Source organism: Arachis stenosperma, chromosome 6 (assembly GCF_014773155.1).
Source record: "Arachis stenosperma cultivar V10309 chromosome 6, arast.V10309.gnm1.PFL2, whole genome shotgun sequence".
NCBI lineage: Eukaryota > Viridiplantae > Streptophyta > Magnoliopsida > Fabales > Fabaceae > Arachis > Arachis stenosperma.
Genome location: NC_080382.1, coordinates 98217629 through 98229573, shown reverse-complemented (window position 1 = coordinate 98229573; position 11945 = coordinate 98217629). Strand labels below are relative to the sequence as shown.

At 30.9% G+C, this 11945-nt stretch overlaps 1 protein-coding gene across 6 annotated transcripts; it reads left to right on the top strand.

Moving 5' to 3' along the window:
- The first annotated feature begins 313 nt into the window (after window positions 1-313).
- LOC130936035 (ABC transporter C family member 8-like) lies at window positions 314-5067 on the top strand. 6 transcript variants are annotated; one of them, XR_009068032.1, is made up of 6 exons: window positions 314-613; window positions 977-1093; window positions 1440-1519; window positions 2977-3057; window positions 4166-4716; window positions 4800-5067. XR_009068032.1 is itself a non-coding variant. In XM_057866004.1 (5 exons), the coding sequence occupies exons 3-5, from the start codon at window positions 3033-3035 to the stop codon at window positions 4881-4883; spliced, it is 354 nt and encodes a 117-aa protein (XP_057721987.1). In that variant the 5' UTR covers window positions 315-613; window positions 1440-1519; window positions 2977-3032; the 3' UTR covers window positions 4884-5067. The 6 variants fall into 6 exon arrangements, 2 of the variants coding, with proteins under 2 accessions (XP_057721987.1, XP_057721988.1); XR_009068033.1 differs by having other exon boundaries at window positions 2974-3057; XM_057866004.1 differs by lacking the exon at window positions 977-1093 and having other exon boundaries at window positions 315-613; window positions 4472-4716.
- Window positions 5068-11945: the final 6878 nt, after the last annotated feature.

Here is an 11945-nt window from a genome sequence, read left to right as displayed (position 1 = left end):
GAGCCTCCAACCAACGGAAGGCGTAACTTTTAGAATTCCGTTCAACTTCACCTCATCAAGTCGGCTCCGTCACACCTCCCATTAGCTCCCACCACTCCTTCTGAGCCAGTTGAATACTGCAATATAGAACCAACACGTGTCATAGCGTGAAATAAAGTAAAAAAAATCTGTATATCTGTACAACTTTAATCTGTACACTAGTGCGGCCCTACTTTTTATTTAACACTTTTTAAAATGTTAGTTATACTAATAAAATTATACTTTTAACAACATTTGTAAAATAAATGTTAGAGAATGTAATTTTTTAAATGAAGAAAAATAAACATCACATACAAACGTTACCAAATATGCAACGTTACCAAATCAAGTTTCAAGTTTCAAGTTTCAACGCATCTCCTTTGCAGTCCATTTTCTTCACATCGAGATCGAATTTCTTTCTCGTTCTCTTCCGACTCAAGTTTATCTATCCAAATCGGTTTTGCTTATTCTCGATTTAGGTCACATACCTCAATCGGTTCATATTCTTATTCTCGATCAAGGTTTTGCGATTTCAGCTCGATTTGAATCATTCTCGAAATTTCGATTCAGTTTTTCGATTTCGATCTCAATTTTGGTAAGAATTTTCTCTTTTCGTTCATTCTATTCACTCTGTTTTCAATTTCTCATCCCTTGCTGATTTTGACTGAGATCTGAATTGTGCTTCAACCTAGTTTCTCGAATCTTTCTATCCTTATAGTTTATGTTCAATTTCCTGCACTTGTTTCTCTCTTTGTTTTTTCTTTCTTAGAATTTGTTTTTGAAACTGTGTTTTTGAAACTCTGTTCAATTTCTCTCTTTGTTCAATTTGTTTTTTCTTTCTTAGAATTTCTTGCACTTCTTATAAATTGATTTAGGTTTTGAATTGGTTATTTAGTAGTTAGGTTTTGAATTTAGGTTTTAATTAAGTTGTTTAAGGGGTTGATATCTAATGTGACAGGAAGAAAGTAGTGAGGAAGAAAGGATTAAGGATTGATCTTCAAATTTGGGATAGTTTGTTTGAGATATGGTGAACCACGAGTAGAACATGTTTGTGAATTTGTCTCAGTGAATATAGGTACACTGCTGTGATTATCATTTGGTTATGAAGTGAGCATGTAATAGTTACTCACCAATTTTGAACGAGAATTCAAATTACTTACCAGGGCTATCCCTTAAATTCTTGATATTCTGTTTGCATTATAATTAATTATCCATGTTCTTATGAGATATTATGTCATATAATGCAAGCTAGTGAGGTTTTAATTGGTGATTTCCCAATATTTTTCATTTCTTAGACCTTAATTGATGGTTGTGATCCTAAGCTTTTATTTCCTGTCCTCCTTTCTCTGTTCTATCATTTCTATATATGAAGTTAGTGTTAAGAGAATGTATGTACATGCTTGATCAACTTCATTTTGTAGGTGCTAGAGTATCTGGCTGTGGGCAAGATACTGACATTTGAACATATCAATGGTGGTCTCCCATGTCATGGAATGGAGAGGTGGGTAAATTTCAATTTTTTTTCTCCATTGGAATAGTTGTTAGAAATTTCTAGTAGTCATGTTTAGTTGTTGCCTCTTTTGTTTTGGTTCTTATGGTTAACACAAGCTTAAAAAGATGTTATTCTGGTATTATAAAACCATGAAATATGCTACACCATATGTGTGTGTCTGTGTGAAATGTTAAATATCTATACTACTAATAATGGGTATTGGTCCCTTTGGTTATAATTCCTACTACTGCAGTTTTTGTATCAAATCTTGTCTGTGTGAAATTCACATAAAGATGCTGAGATGACATCTATTTTCACTTATGATAATTGGCCACTGATATAGGGGTGTGTTTGTTTCTGATTTTCAAAATAGTGATTTTAGTTTACAACTTGATTTTTTTTATAAATTTGTAAGAAAGTTGAAAACTGATTTTAATTAGAAGCTACCCTGTTTAGCTTTTACCAAAATCCAAAAAGAAGGAAAAAGCTCAAAACAGATTTTTATTTTTTTTTACATTATGATTATTTTCTAAATTTATACAAATATGTGAAAAGTTTTGTCGGAGAAAGTTAAAACAAGCGCATCCATAGTGTCAAGTTTGTATTTGTCAAGATGTGTCAAATCTTTCGGTGCTTAATGGCTTTCAAAGGTTAAGCAGAGGATGCTATGATGAGAATGTCTGCGCCTGCGGGCATGGATGCTCTGTTCTTTTGATTAAGTAACCTCCTCAATCAACTTGTTTAAGTAAATAATCCAACTATGATTTTGTAATGCTTCTAAGAATCAATGTCCTGCCATTTATTTTTTTATCTGTGATTCTCCTATATTAAAGAAAAAGTTATTATTAGTTTTCTAATTTTGAGCATCATATAATTTTAAGCACATTATTGATTAAGGAATATGAGCTTAATAGGATGAACTAATTAGATGTTAAAAATTATATGAGAGTATTTTAGTAAAAAATCTTTATAAATGAACCTTGATTTGAATTTCTTTACTCTTCGGCATATGTCTTAAAAGTGAGAAATCAAATAAAATGGAGATGGTACTAGTACAGAAAATAATATAATACCACCCTCATTGTTCTTATGCTAAATCTGAGGTTAGGTTAAGCCTATGAGATTTTAGCATTATCTGCTCTAGTGCTCTTAGCTTTATGAATTCCACAATGCTTGAAGGGTATCATCACTGGGGCAATTCTTTCCCTTGAGCTAGTTCTTTGGGTGGAATTACACGAAAATGTTATGATGGTATCATTATTTATGAATTCCACAATGTTTGAAGGGTATCAATTTCGGCCTATACATGGAGTTATTTGTGTTCACCAAGTCATTAATTATTTGTAATACTATTGGCAATTTGAGGCGTTAATTGAGTAATGCTGAATGAAGAGAGTTAATTAATTAATTATTGTAATTAAGTAATTGTTGCTTCTCTTCACCAAGACGTGATGCTTTTCCAGCAGGTCTAAGAGTCCTTGTTGTTGATGATGACCCAACATGACTTAGGATCCTTGAAAAGATGCTCAAGAAGTGTTCCTATGAAGGTTCTTGTTCTTGCTACTCTTTCTTTCAACTCATCACTAACTATATATGCCACTCTTCTTATCTTATTTATATATTATGTGCTAAGTTTGAAGTAATAATTAATTGTTGCACTATGGACTATGCTTCTCCAAAATTGATAATATGAAATTTTCTTGATTGCCTTTAATGATTTTTTGGGTCTAAGTTACTATCTGAATTTATTGTGTTATGTTAATAGAAATGATCTAACATGTTAAAATTGAGAATATTTTAATATTTTTCCATTTTATTTAATCTTTTTTATAAAAATAAATCTTTTAAGATTATTTTATTTGTTTTTTACTTGATAACTTAGTCATTTGAGGTTTCAAGATAAGTTTTATTTCATAAGAAACGAAAAAGTTGGGTAATTGAAATCAGAACAATTTATAAGTTAGTGATTCTATTCTCTGTTACCATGTTTACTAAAAGAAGTTCTCTTATTGAATTTCATGTTTGTTAATCTTTCAGCCATGAGTATTAACTGTCATTTGGATAATTGATGCAGCAGTATAGGCACCTAGTGTTTTAATTTAGTCATGTGTTAACAAAACATGTATTTAAATTTCGACAAAAATAGAGAAAAACGCATTCTTCAAGTAAAATTTATGAATTGAAGTTTAACATGTAAAAGTCAATTAATTGATGAAGATAAATGCTTTGATGCATAATCGAAAACTAGCTAACACTAAGTTGAAATACGGGGAAGGAACACTCAAATTTTATCTATAAATAGAAGAAGAAAAGAATTGATGGAAACTTCCATTCCAAAACATAAAATCACATTAAAATGCTGCAAAATTTTTAATCACACGCTACTAAAGATTATAGAGTGCAAGTGCATGTGAATATTGTGAGTTAATTTTTTTTATTGTTTATTTTAATTTTGCAGAGATCATGTTGACAACAATATAGGCACCTCACAATAATTATTGCACCCATAATATTGCAATCCACAAAAATAACTTGCAAATTTAAAGTTTGAAATTCAGAGACTTTTACGTCAAAAAGCATGTAGAACATAGGAGTTTGTTTTTCCAAAATTTGTTTCCCAAATTCATAAGATTGTTGTTGATTGCTTTTTGGTAGGCATGACTGGTCCAAGGCGGTAGAAATCTTAGTAAAGGATTTGAAAGTGTTTGCTACTTTTAATGAAGAATTGTTCAAGGAAATCACACAGCTTTTGACATTGGAGAATTTTAGGTTTGAGTATATATATTGGCATCTTGTGGGTTTTGGTGTTATCGTTGTCCAAAAAGTGAGCATTGATAGGATTTCGAACAATTTCCAGTTTTAAAATTGTAAATAGGCTACTTGAATTTGTATATAGGACAATTGTTTATGTTGTTGTCTTCCTGGGATGTGTTCTGTTCCATAGTGCTCCATTGGATGCAGGGACAATTTTCACAGTTCTTACAACATTGAGGATCATGTCAAAACTAGTTAGGATGATCCCTGAGGCTCTCTCTATTCTTATCCAAGTTGTGGTATATTTCGATCGGCTCAATACCTTTTTGCTTGCTGAAGAGTTAGGCAATAATAAAATTGCAAGGAGTGTTAAGCAAAGTTCAGTTGGTGACAACAATGCTGTAGAAATTGAAGGTGGAAACTTTACTTGGGGTTCCAGACCACCTGCAGAGGTAATTCCATGATTATTTTTCTTCAGGTTTTATTTTTGCCCACTATATGAGTTCTTATTGCTTTTTTGTTTGATGTGCATAAGATGAACTTGGTTGACTGGTTTAAGGGAATGGTAACAAGTTGTCGCAGCGATGAGCTAGTCAAGCAGATAAATACATTTTTCTAGGATTATCATAAGGACTAAGTTTTTTATGTATACTATGTATCCCTTTTCCTTTTCTTTTTAATATGAAATATTCATAGAGTTTAAGTGCTATAAGTATTTTTTTTCTTTATTCATTTTATTTGCATCACGAAGCACACTTGTATAATGATTAATGAAAGAGGCTATAAAAATTTCGTTTTGTGAATTTGTGAATTTAATGAAATATTTTATGTTGTAGTAATTAATTTTAGTATATTTATATTATGTATAATATAAAATAAAAAAATAGTATAATATAACTAAAAAAATGTTACTAAAGATCTTTTGTAACATTTTTTAAGTGTTACAAAAAATATCTATGGAACATATTTTGAAGTACAAAAAATATCTATGGTAACATTTTTCTAAGTGTTACAAAATATACTCTGTAACTAAAGAGTTTTACTAATATTTTTCTAAAGATTTAATAACATTTAGTAAAAATGTTACAATAGATTTTCTATAGTAATATTATAAAAAATAATATCTATTGTAACATTTTTACTAAATGTTATTAAATCTTTAGAAAAATATTAGTAAAATTCTTTAGTTACATAGAGTATATTTAACATTTGTTAAAATGTTACTAATATATATAGCTAATATTTTAATATGATTTGGTAACATTTTTTAAATGTTAATAAAAGTCAATTATGTAGTAGTAAATACTGTACATTTTTTAATCTGATTTACATAATTTGTAAATAATTTTTTAAAAAAATCACAAACAATGACATTGGCCACATTATTTTTTGTTTTCTTTTCAATAAGCAAATCTCATTTTGGGAACAAGATCAGACTAATCTTAAGTCAAAGATATATAATACCAAAATAAAAAGAATGAAGTAAATCAAAATAAAAATAAGATAAAATTGGATAAAAGATTCACTTTACCTCATTAAAAAATGACTTATTTAATTTTATTTGTGCATTTTATACTTTGTCACAAATGTTACAATAGTTTGATAAGCAGTATTTGTTGATTTCATATTGGGTTGAAAAAAAAATCTAATCATAAATTCATAAATATAAATATAAAATCTAATCCTTTAACAAAACTAAAAATATATTAAATTAAATTAAATATCACAACAAGTAAAAATATAAACTAACCTAAACAAACTAAATATTATAACAAGTAAAAATATAAACTAACATAAACTGAGGCTGGCCAAAAAACATGTTAAATAGGGTTCTTAGGCTTGTTTCAATTCTGAAGGAAGTACCATTTCAATTTAAACTTTAAATTACTTTATTTTGATTTTATTTTTAAATTTAATTATTAGATAAACCTTTTAAATTTTAAATTTTAAATTTTTTCTAAAAACTAACATGAGTTAATACAAGACTAAATAAAAGTAAAAGAATCAAGTTTACTTATTTTATGTTTATACTTGCAGCTCAAGAGGCACTGTCGTGTCTGTTCAGCCGCTTTTCTATTATTATTTTTAAGAAATTAATTTTTATATTTTTATTTTAAAAGTATAAATTTAATAAAATAATTTAAATATTAAGAATAAAAAATTTAAAAGCAAAAATATTGATTTAAATTATTTAACGTTTAGAATGTATATTATTTATAAATTTAAATTAAATAAGATATTAAAAAATTTTATTACGTTGTTATTGTGTGTAAAAAAATTAAAATAAAAATTTAGAAATATTATTTATAAATTAACTATTTATAAATGTTATTAGGTTTATTTATTTATTTTTATCAGTATTTAATTTCAATCAAAGATAAAAAATTATATTTAAAGTATTTTTTATTTTTCTACATAATTCTAATTGATAAAAAATATTTTTTTAATTCTATTATTCAATTTTCAAAATTATTAATTTATATTTTTATTATTGTCTCAACGCCACTGTGATATTGCATTGTTTTCCTTTTTCGTCTTCTTCTCCTTTCACCTTCTCTTCACCTGATGGTTATTAATTATCACCAAATATCATTATCACAACTTTTAATTTGGTCTATCACTTTAATTTATAACCGACTATTCCGTTAACTTTTATGAGTTGTTAAAATTTTTAACTAAATAATAAAAAATAATATATCATTGTAAGTTTTTAACTAATAATTATAAATTGAAATCGCAGTTTAATATAGTACCTTGGACAAAAAAAATCATTGCTATTCACATTTGATTACTACTATATAAATTTCATGTTTACTTTATTGTGCACATTAATTAAACTGTACTTTATTATTTCGTTTTGTATGTTCTGAAATAATGTCATCGTATTATAAAGGTGAGATAAATTTTTATAATCTAATGTGAATCTTCTTATTATTTTGTTTGTCATTTGAATATTATCCATAAAAATAGTTACTTAAAATAAAACACTGCATAAAGAAAAACAAAAAACTTTTAGATTCATGGTTCTAGTTTCTTTTTTAATCCTCATTTGATATTACTCAAATTTAAAAAGCTGATGATATTGATTTTTTGTAATTAGTTAAAAAGTTTCCTCTCTCTCTATATATATATATATATATATATTATACTAAAAGTTTAAAATTAAAATTAAATGATATTAGTTTTTTTAAGGACAAAAATCTATAACAATATAAAATGGTAATATTAAGTTTCACGTTCTTATATATAAGAACATTATGATTTATTATATTATATATTATCTTTGTACCACATAATAAAAAATAAAAATTTTATATCTTATTTTTGTTACTTATTTTACTTTTTTTTGTTTGTCTAAATTAGCCTATATATTATTATATTATCAACCCATTTCTCTTTATTTATGCAATAATTTTTCACTTCTAGTAGTTATTCATTAATAAATATTGAATTGCCCAAATTCAAACATATTCTCTTGAACTACTTTTTAATCGTATGGTTGGAATCGTTTAAATAGGAGATCTTTAGACCCTAAAGTTTTTAAATTAAAAAAAATAAAATAAAATAAATTAAAATGCCTAATAAAATAAAAATATAAAATATTTTAAAAAATAAAAGATATATAAGAAAAAAATAAATTAAAACTTATATCTCCCATGAGATGAAAAAAAAAAGAGAAAATAATTATAAATATTGAAATAATAAAAAATATATATTTAGATATTTATTGAGTTGTCAATTTATTTAAAAAATCAAAATTATTAACAAAGTTCTTATTTTGTCCATTTTAATGTAGATGTAGTTTGTTCACTCTATCATTGGTATGTGCATATTTGTTGTGTACTTTGTATGTCAATCAAATAATCTTTTGCTATATGTCAAACGAATAATATTAAATTAATTAATTTTTATTTAATATTTGCAATATATTTTAGAAAATTAATAAATGACAAATCTAGTGCTCTACATAATTAAATGTCAAATTTAGTATTCTAAATAATTAATAGTTTAGAAAATTAGCATATTAATATTTTAAAGAACACTTAATAGATATGAATTTTCTTACATGCTTTGTATGTCAATTAAATAACTTAACCAATATACCAATTAAATAATATTGTAAACGACAAAATTAATAAACCTTTTTGTATTATGATTTATTTATTTTAGTTTAATTTAAAAATAAGTATTTATGTACTCAAATTTCAAATACAATACTCTATATAATCAATAATATAGAAAATTAAAAAAATGAATAATTAGAATAAAACCAAACTACTGATCATAATATAATGTACTCAGAACAAAAATGGTAGTCGGTATAGACTAAAATAAAATTACCTTATTCCATTATACCCTTGAAAAATAAGATTATTTTGATAAATTTATGTATACTCTAAACAAATATTAAAATTTTTTTAAAGGATTCAAATTCTAAAAAAAACTAATAAAATAAAATTTGATTAATTTTTTTCATTTGCAGAGCCAACTACAATGTCGGTGAGAATACGAAGATTTTTTTTCTAGTTGATGCAATGTTGAGTAATAATAATGAAAAAAAATTCATATTGGTAAAAATACATAATTGAGGTCATACAAAAAAATTATTTAATTCAACTTACTTTAATTACAAGAAATGCGTTGAATACTGTCAGATTTATTGTCAGATTTAGTGTTGCAGATTAGTGCCGGCTTTACCGACGAATTTATTGACGGTTTTAATGTGAAATTCATCATGTCAAATCATTACATATGGATTTCCGTTTTCGATGGTAAATTCGCCGGTAATAATGGAAGGAAAACAAAAAAAATAGTGTGTGAAACGTAGCGTGAGATTTACCGACAAATTTATCTGCCAATAAACCCCATTAGTAGAACGTTGCATTTTGGTGACCCGTAATGTATTACCGTCGAATTTATCAGCTGGTAAATTCAACAGTAACGAACCCTAAAATTCGAAGCGTGAATCCTCTCCTCCTACATTTCAATATCTCTTCTCTCTCTAACCTCTCTTCTCCCATTCTCTCTCTCTAATCCTCTCCTCTCTCTGCCGCTCCGTTAGCCCCACCGACGCCGGCACCTCTTGTCGCCGCCTCCTCTCCTTGCACTATCTCTTTTCCGTGACGATAAATTTGCTCAAGCGGTGCCTCTGCTCCGTGAACAATATGCACTGCTTCTGCTCTGCGACGAGAGATCTGTTATGTCGTCGGCCACCTCCTCCATCGCAAATAAGTTGATCATTTGTATCATTAGATTTTTTAAAATTAATGTTTCGATTTTATTGGGAAATTGATTTTAATATCACGATACATAAATGATAAATAGATAAAATATTTATAATATAGATATTATAAACTAACACAATATAAAATATTAATTCAACTCTTGTGAAAAAAATTCTCAAAATATGAATTGGATAACAAACTAAATATTTTTATTGGTTTTGTTATTTTTATTAGTTTTTATTTTGTTGTAAAGTGAACAATAAATAAATTTCAAATTCTTTAATCTCTCTCGTACTTTTTCATTTCTAATATTTAGTTATATCTTTATTTTTATAATAATAATAATACAAGTAGAATTATGTCATGTTAGAATTTTGTACGTGTGTGTGTGAAACTGGGAATCCTAGGGCATGAAAAGTCAACTTTATAATCTAGAAAAAGAGTGAGTGATTACACCATGTCTATGTTAGAAAGAAAGGAAGAGAGAGTTTTGAATCTACCTATTAATGTGGAGGAGTACTTGGTGATATTAGAGGAAGAGGATGTTAAAGAAGGCATTTGGCATTGGAATATTAGGAAGGTTTACCACAATTTGGAATCATCTTAAAAGTTTTCGGATCAAGCCACATGGGGGACAAGGTTTTACAGTTATTCTTTGTAAAGAGGCTGATCTCAAATAATTAATTTTAAAATTTATTACCTAAAAAATTGTTACGGCCCAGTTCAGCTGGGCGTGTTAACCGACCCGGCCCAAGGACTCGCCGGCCCGATTGGGTGAGTCACCATTCACGACTCGCTCGACAGGCGACCCGGCCACGCACCCTCCTTGCCAGCTGCATGATAGCTGGGGAAAGGAACCTTCTTGGAAAGGGGCCTTCCCTTGTGGGGTTTATCTTTTGACAGGATATATAAGGAGTGGGTCCTACCCTTTCCCCAAGGTACGTCACTGTTACTCTGCTCACACATCACCATACACTCTCCTGACTTGGGCGTCGGAGTGTCTTTGCAGGAGACCCCCCCACTCCGCTCGAAGTTCTCGGGAAGTCGGCCGCTCCTACCCTCACTCCCACACCTCACTACCAGGCGGGAACCCGCACTCAAACTAGAGACCTTCACGAACCGTCCGGTACCCGACCTACCGAACATTGGTGCCGTCTGTGGGGACCGCCTAAATGAACTTCCTACTAGGTCTGGTGGAGCCTGGCGATGGAGCCGAACCCAGGGGGCAACCTCGGTGGCTTCCTCCCGCGAACGTACGAGGTCCCCTCTGCGACAACCCGAGCCATCCTCACGATCCCAAGAAAGACGCCCCTTCGGGGGAACAGGCAGTGATAGTGCCAGAATAATACAGAAACTACGACATAGGGTGCAGAACCTAGAACGCCAACTGGCAGATCAGGGGCGTCGCCAACAAACTCCCGAACCAGATTATTCGCGATCTCCCGACAGGCGAGGAAGAACGCCCCAGAGAAGTCGTTCTAGGCGAACACCCAGCCCGCGATTTGGATCAGATAGTCTCCAGGAGGGGAACCGGGAAGCGCTAAGAAGACGGCGTGACCCTGTAATCTACACCCGACCTGCAAGGAGGCTAGCCACCGAGCGGGGTCGGGAGGACAATGGAGAAAGACCGACCAGGACGCGACGCCCAGTCATCATAGGTGCAACCCCCTTCCATCATTCAATCCTCGAGGTCCGGCTACCAAAACACTTTGATAAGCCAACGGACATGAGGTATGATGGGACCCAAGACCCACAAGAGCATCTGACAGCCTTCGAGGCCAGGATGAACTTGGAAGGGGTAGGTGACGAGGTAAGATGCCGTGCTTTCCCGGTCACTCTGGCAAGACCTACAATCTGGTGGTTTAACAACCTCCCGCAAGGCTCGGTAGTCAAGTTCTCAGACATCAGCCGCGCCTTTTTGGCCCAGTTCACTACCCACATTGCAAAGGTGAAACACCCGATCAACCTACTTGGTGTGATACAAAGACCCGGCGAACCGACCAGAAAATTCTTGGATAGGTTCAACGATGAGTACTTGGAAATCGATGGCCTAACCGATTTGCTGGCCAGTCTGTGTTTGACGAATGGACTTCTAAATGAGGATTTTATAAAGCATCTAACCACCAAGCCGGTGTGGACGATGCAGGAAATCCAGAACGTGGCTAGGGAATATATCAACGATGAAGAAGTCAGTTGGGTGGTGGCAGCCAACAAGCGGCAGCCCGCCTATAACCAACCCCGACAGCACGGTAGCGGGGAAAGGCTGAAGGAGCACACCAAAGACAGAGTGCCGGCCAGGACATCCAAGCCGTTTCCCCGGGAGGGAAAGTTTACTAATTATAACCCTTTCACAGTCCCCATTGTAGAATTTTACCAGCAAATAGCTGAGAAGGGGATTCTGTCGAAGCCTCGACCCTTGAAGGACAGAACCGGAGGGAACAAGAACCTCTATTGCG

Excerpts from the sequence above, each read along its gene's own strand:
- LOC130936035 (XM_057866004.1), top strand. The coding sequence starts at position 3,033 with ATGCTCAAGAAGTGTTCCTATGAAG. Across the intron at positions 3,058-4,471 it reads CAAGAAGTGTTCCTATGAAG|GGACAATTTTCACAGTTCTT; the intron begins GTTCTTGTTCTT and ends CATTGGATGCAG. Across the intron at positions 4,717-4,799 it reads GTTCCAGACCACCTGCAGAG|ATGAACTTGGTTGACTGGTT; the intron begins GTAATTCCATGA and ends GATGTGCATAAG.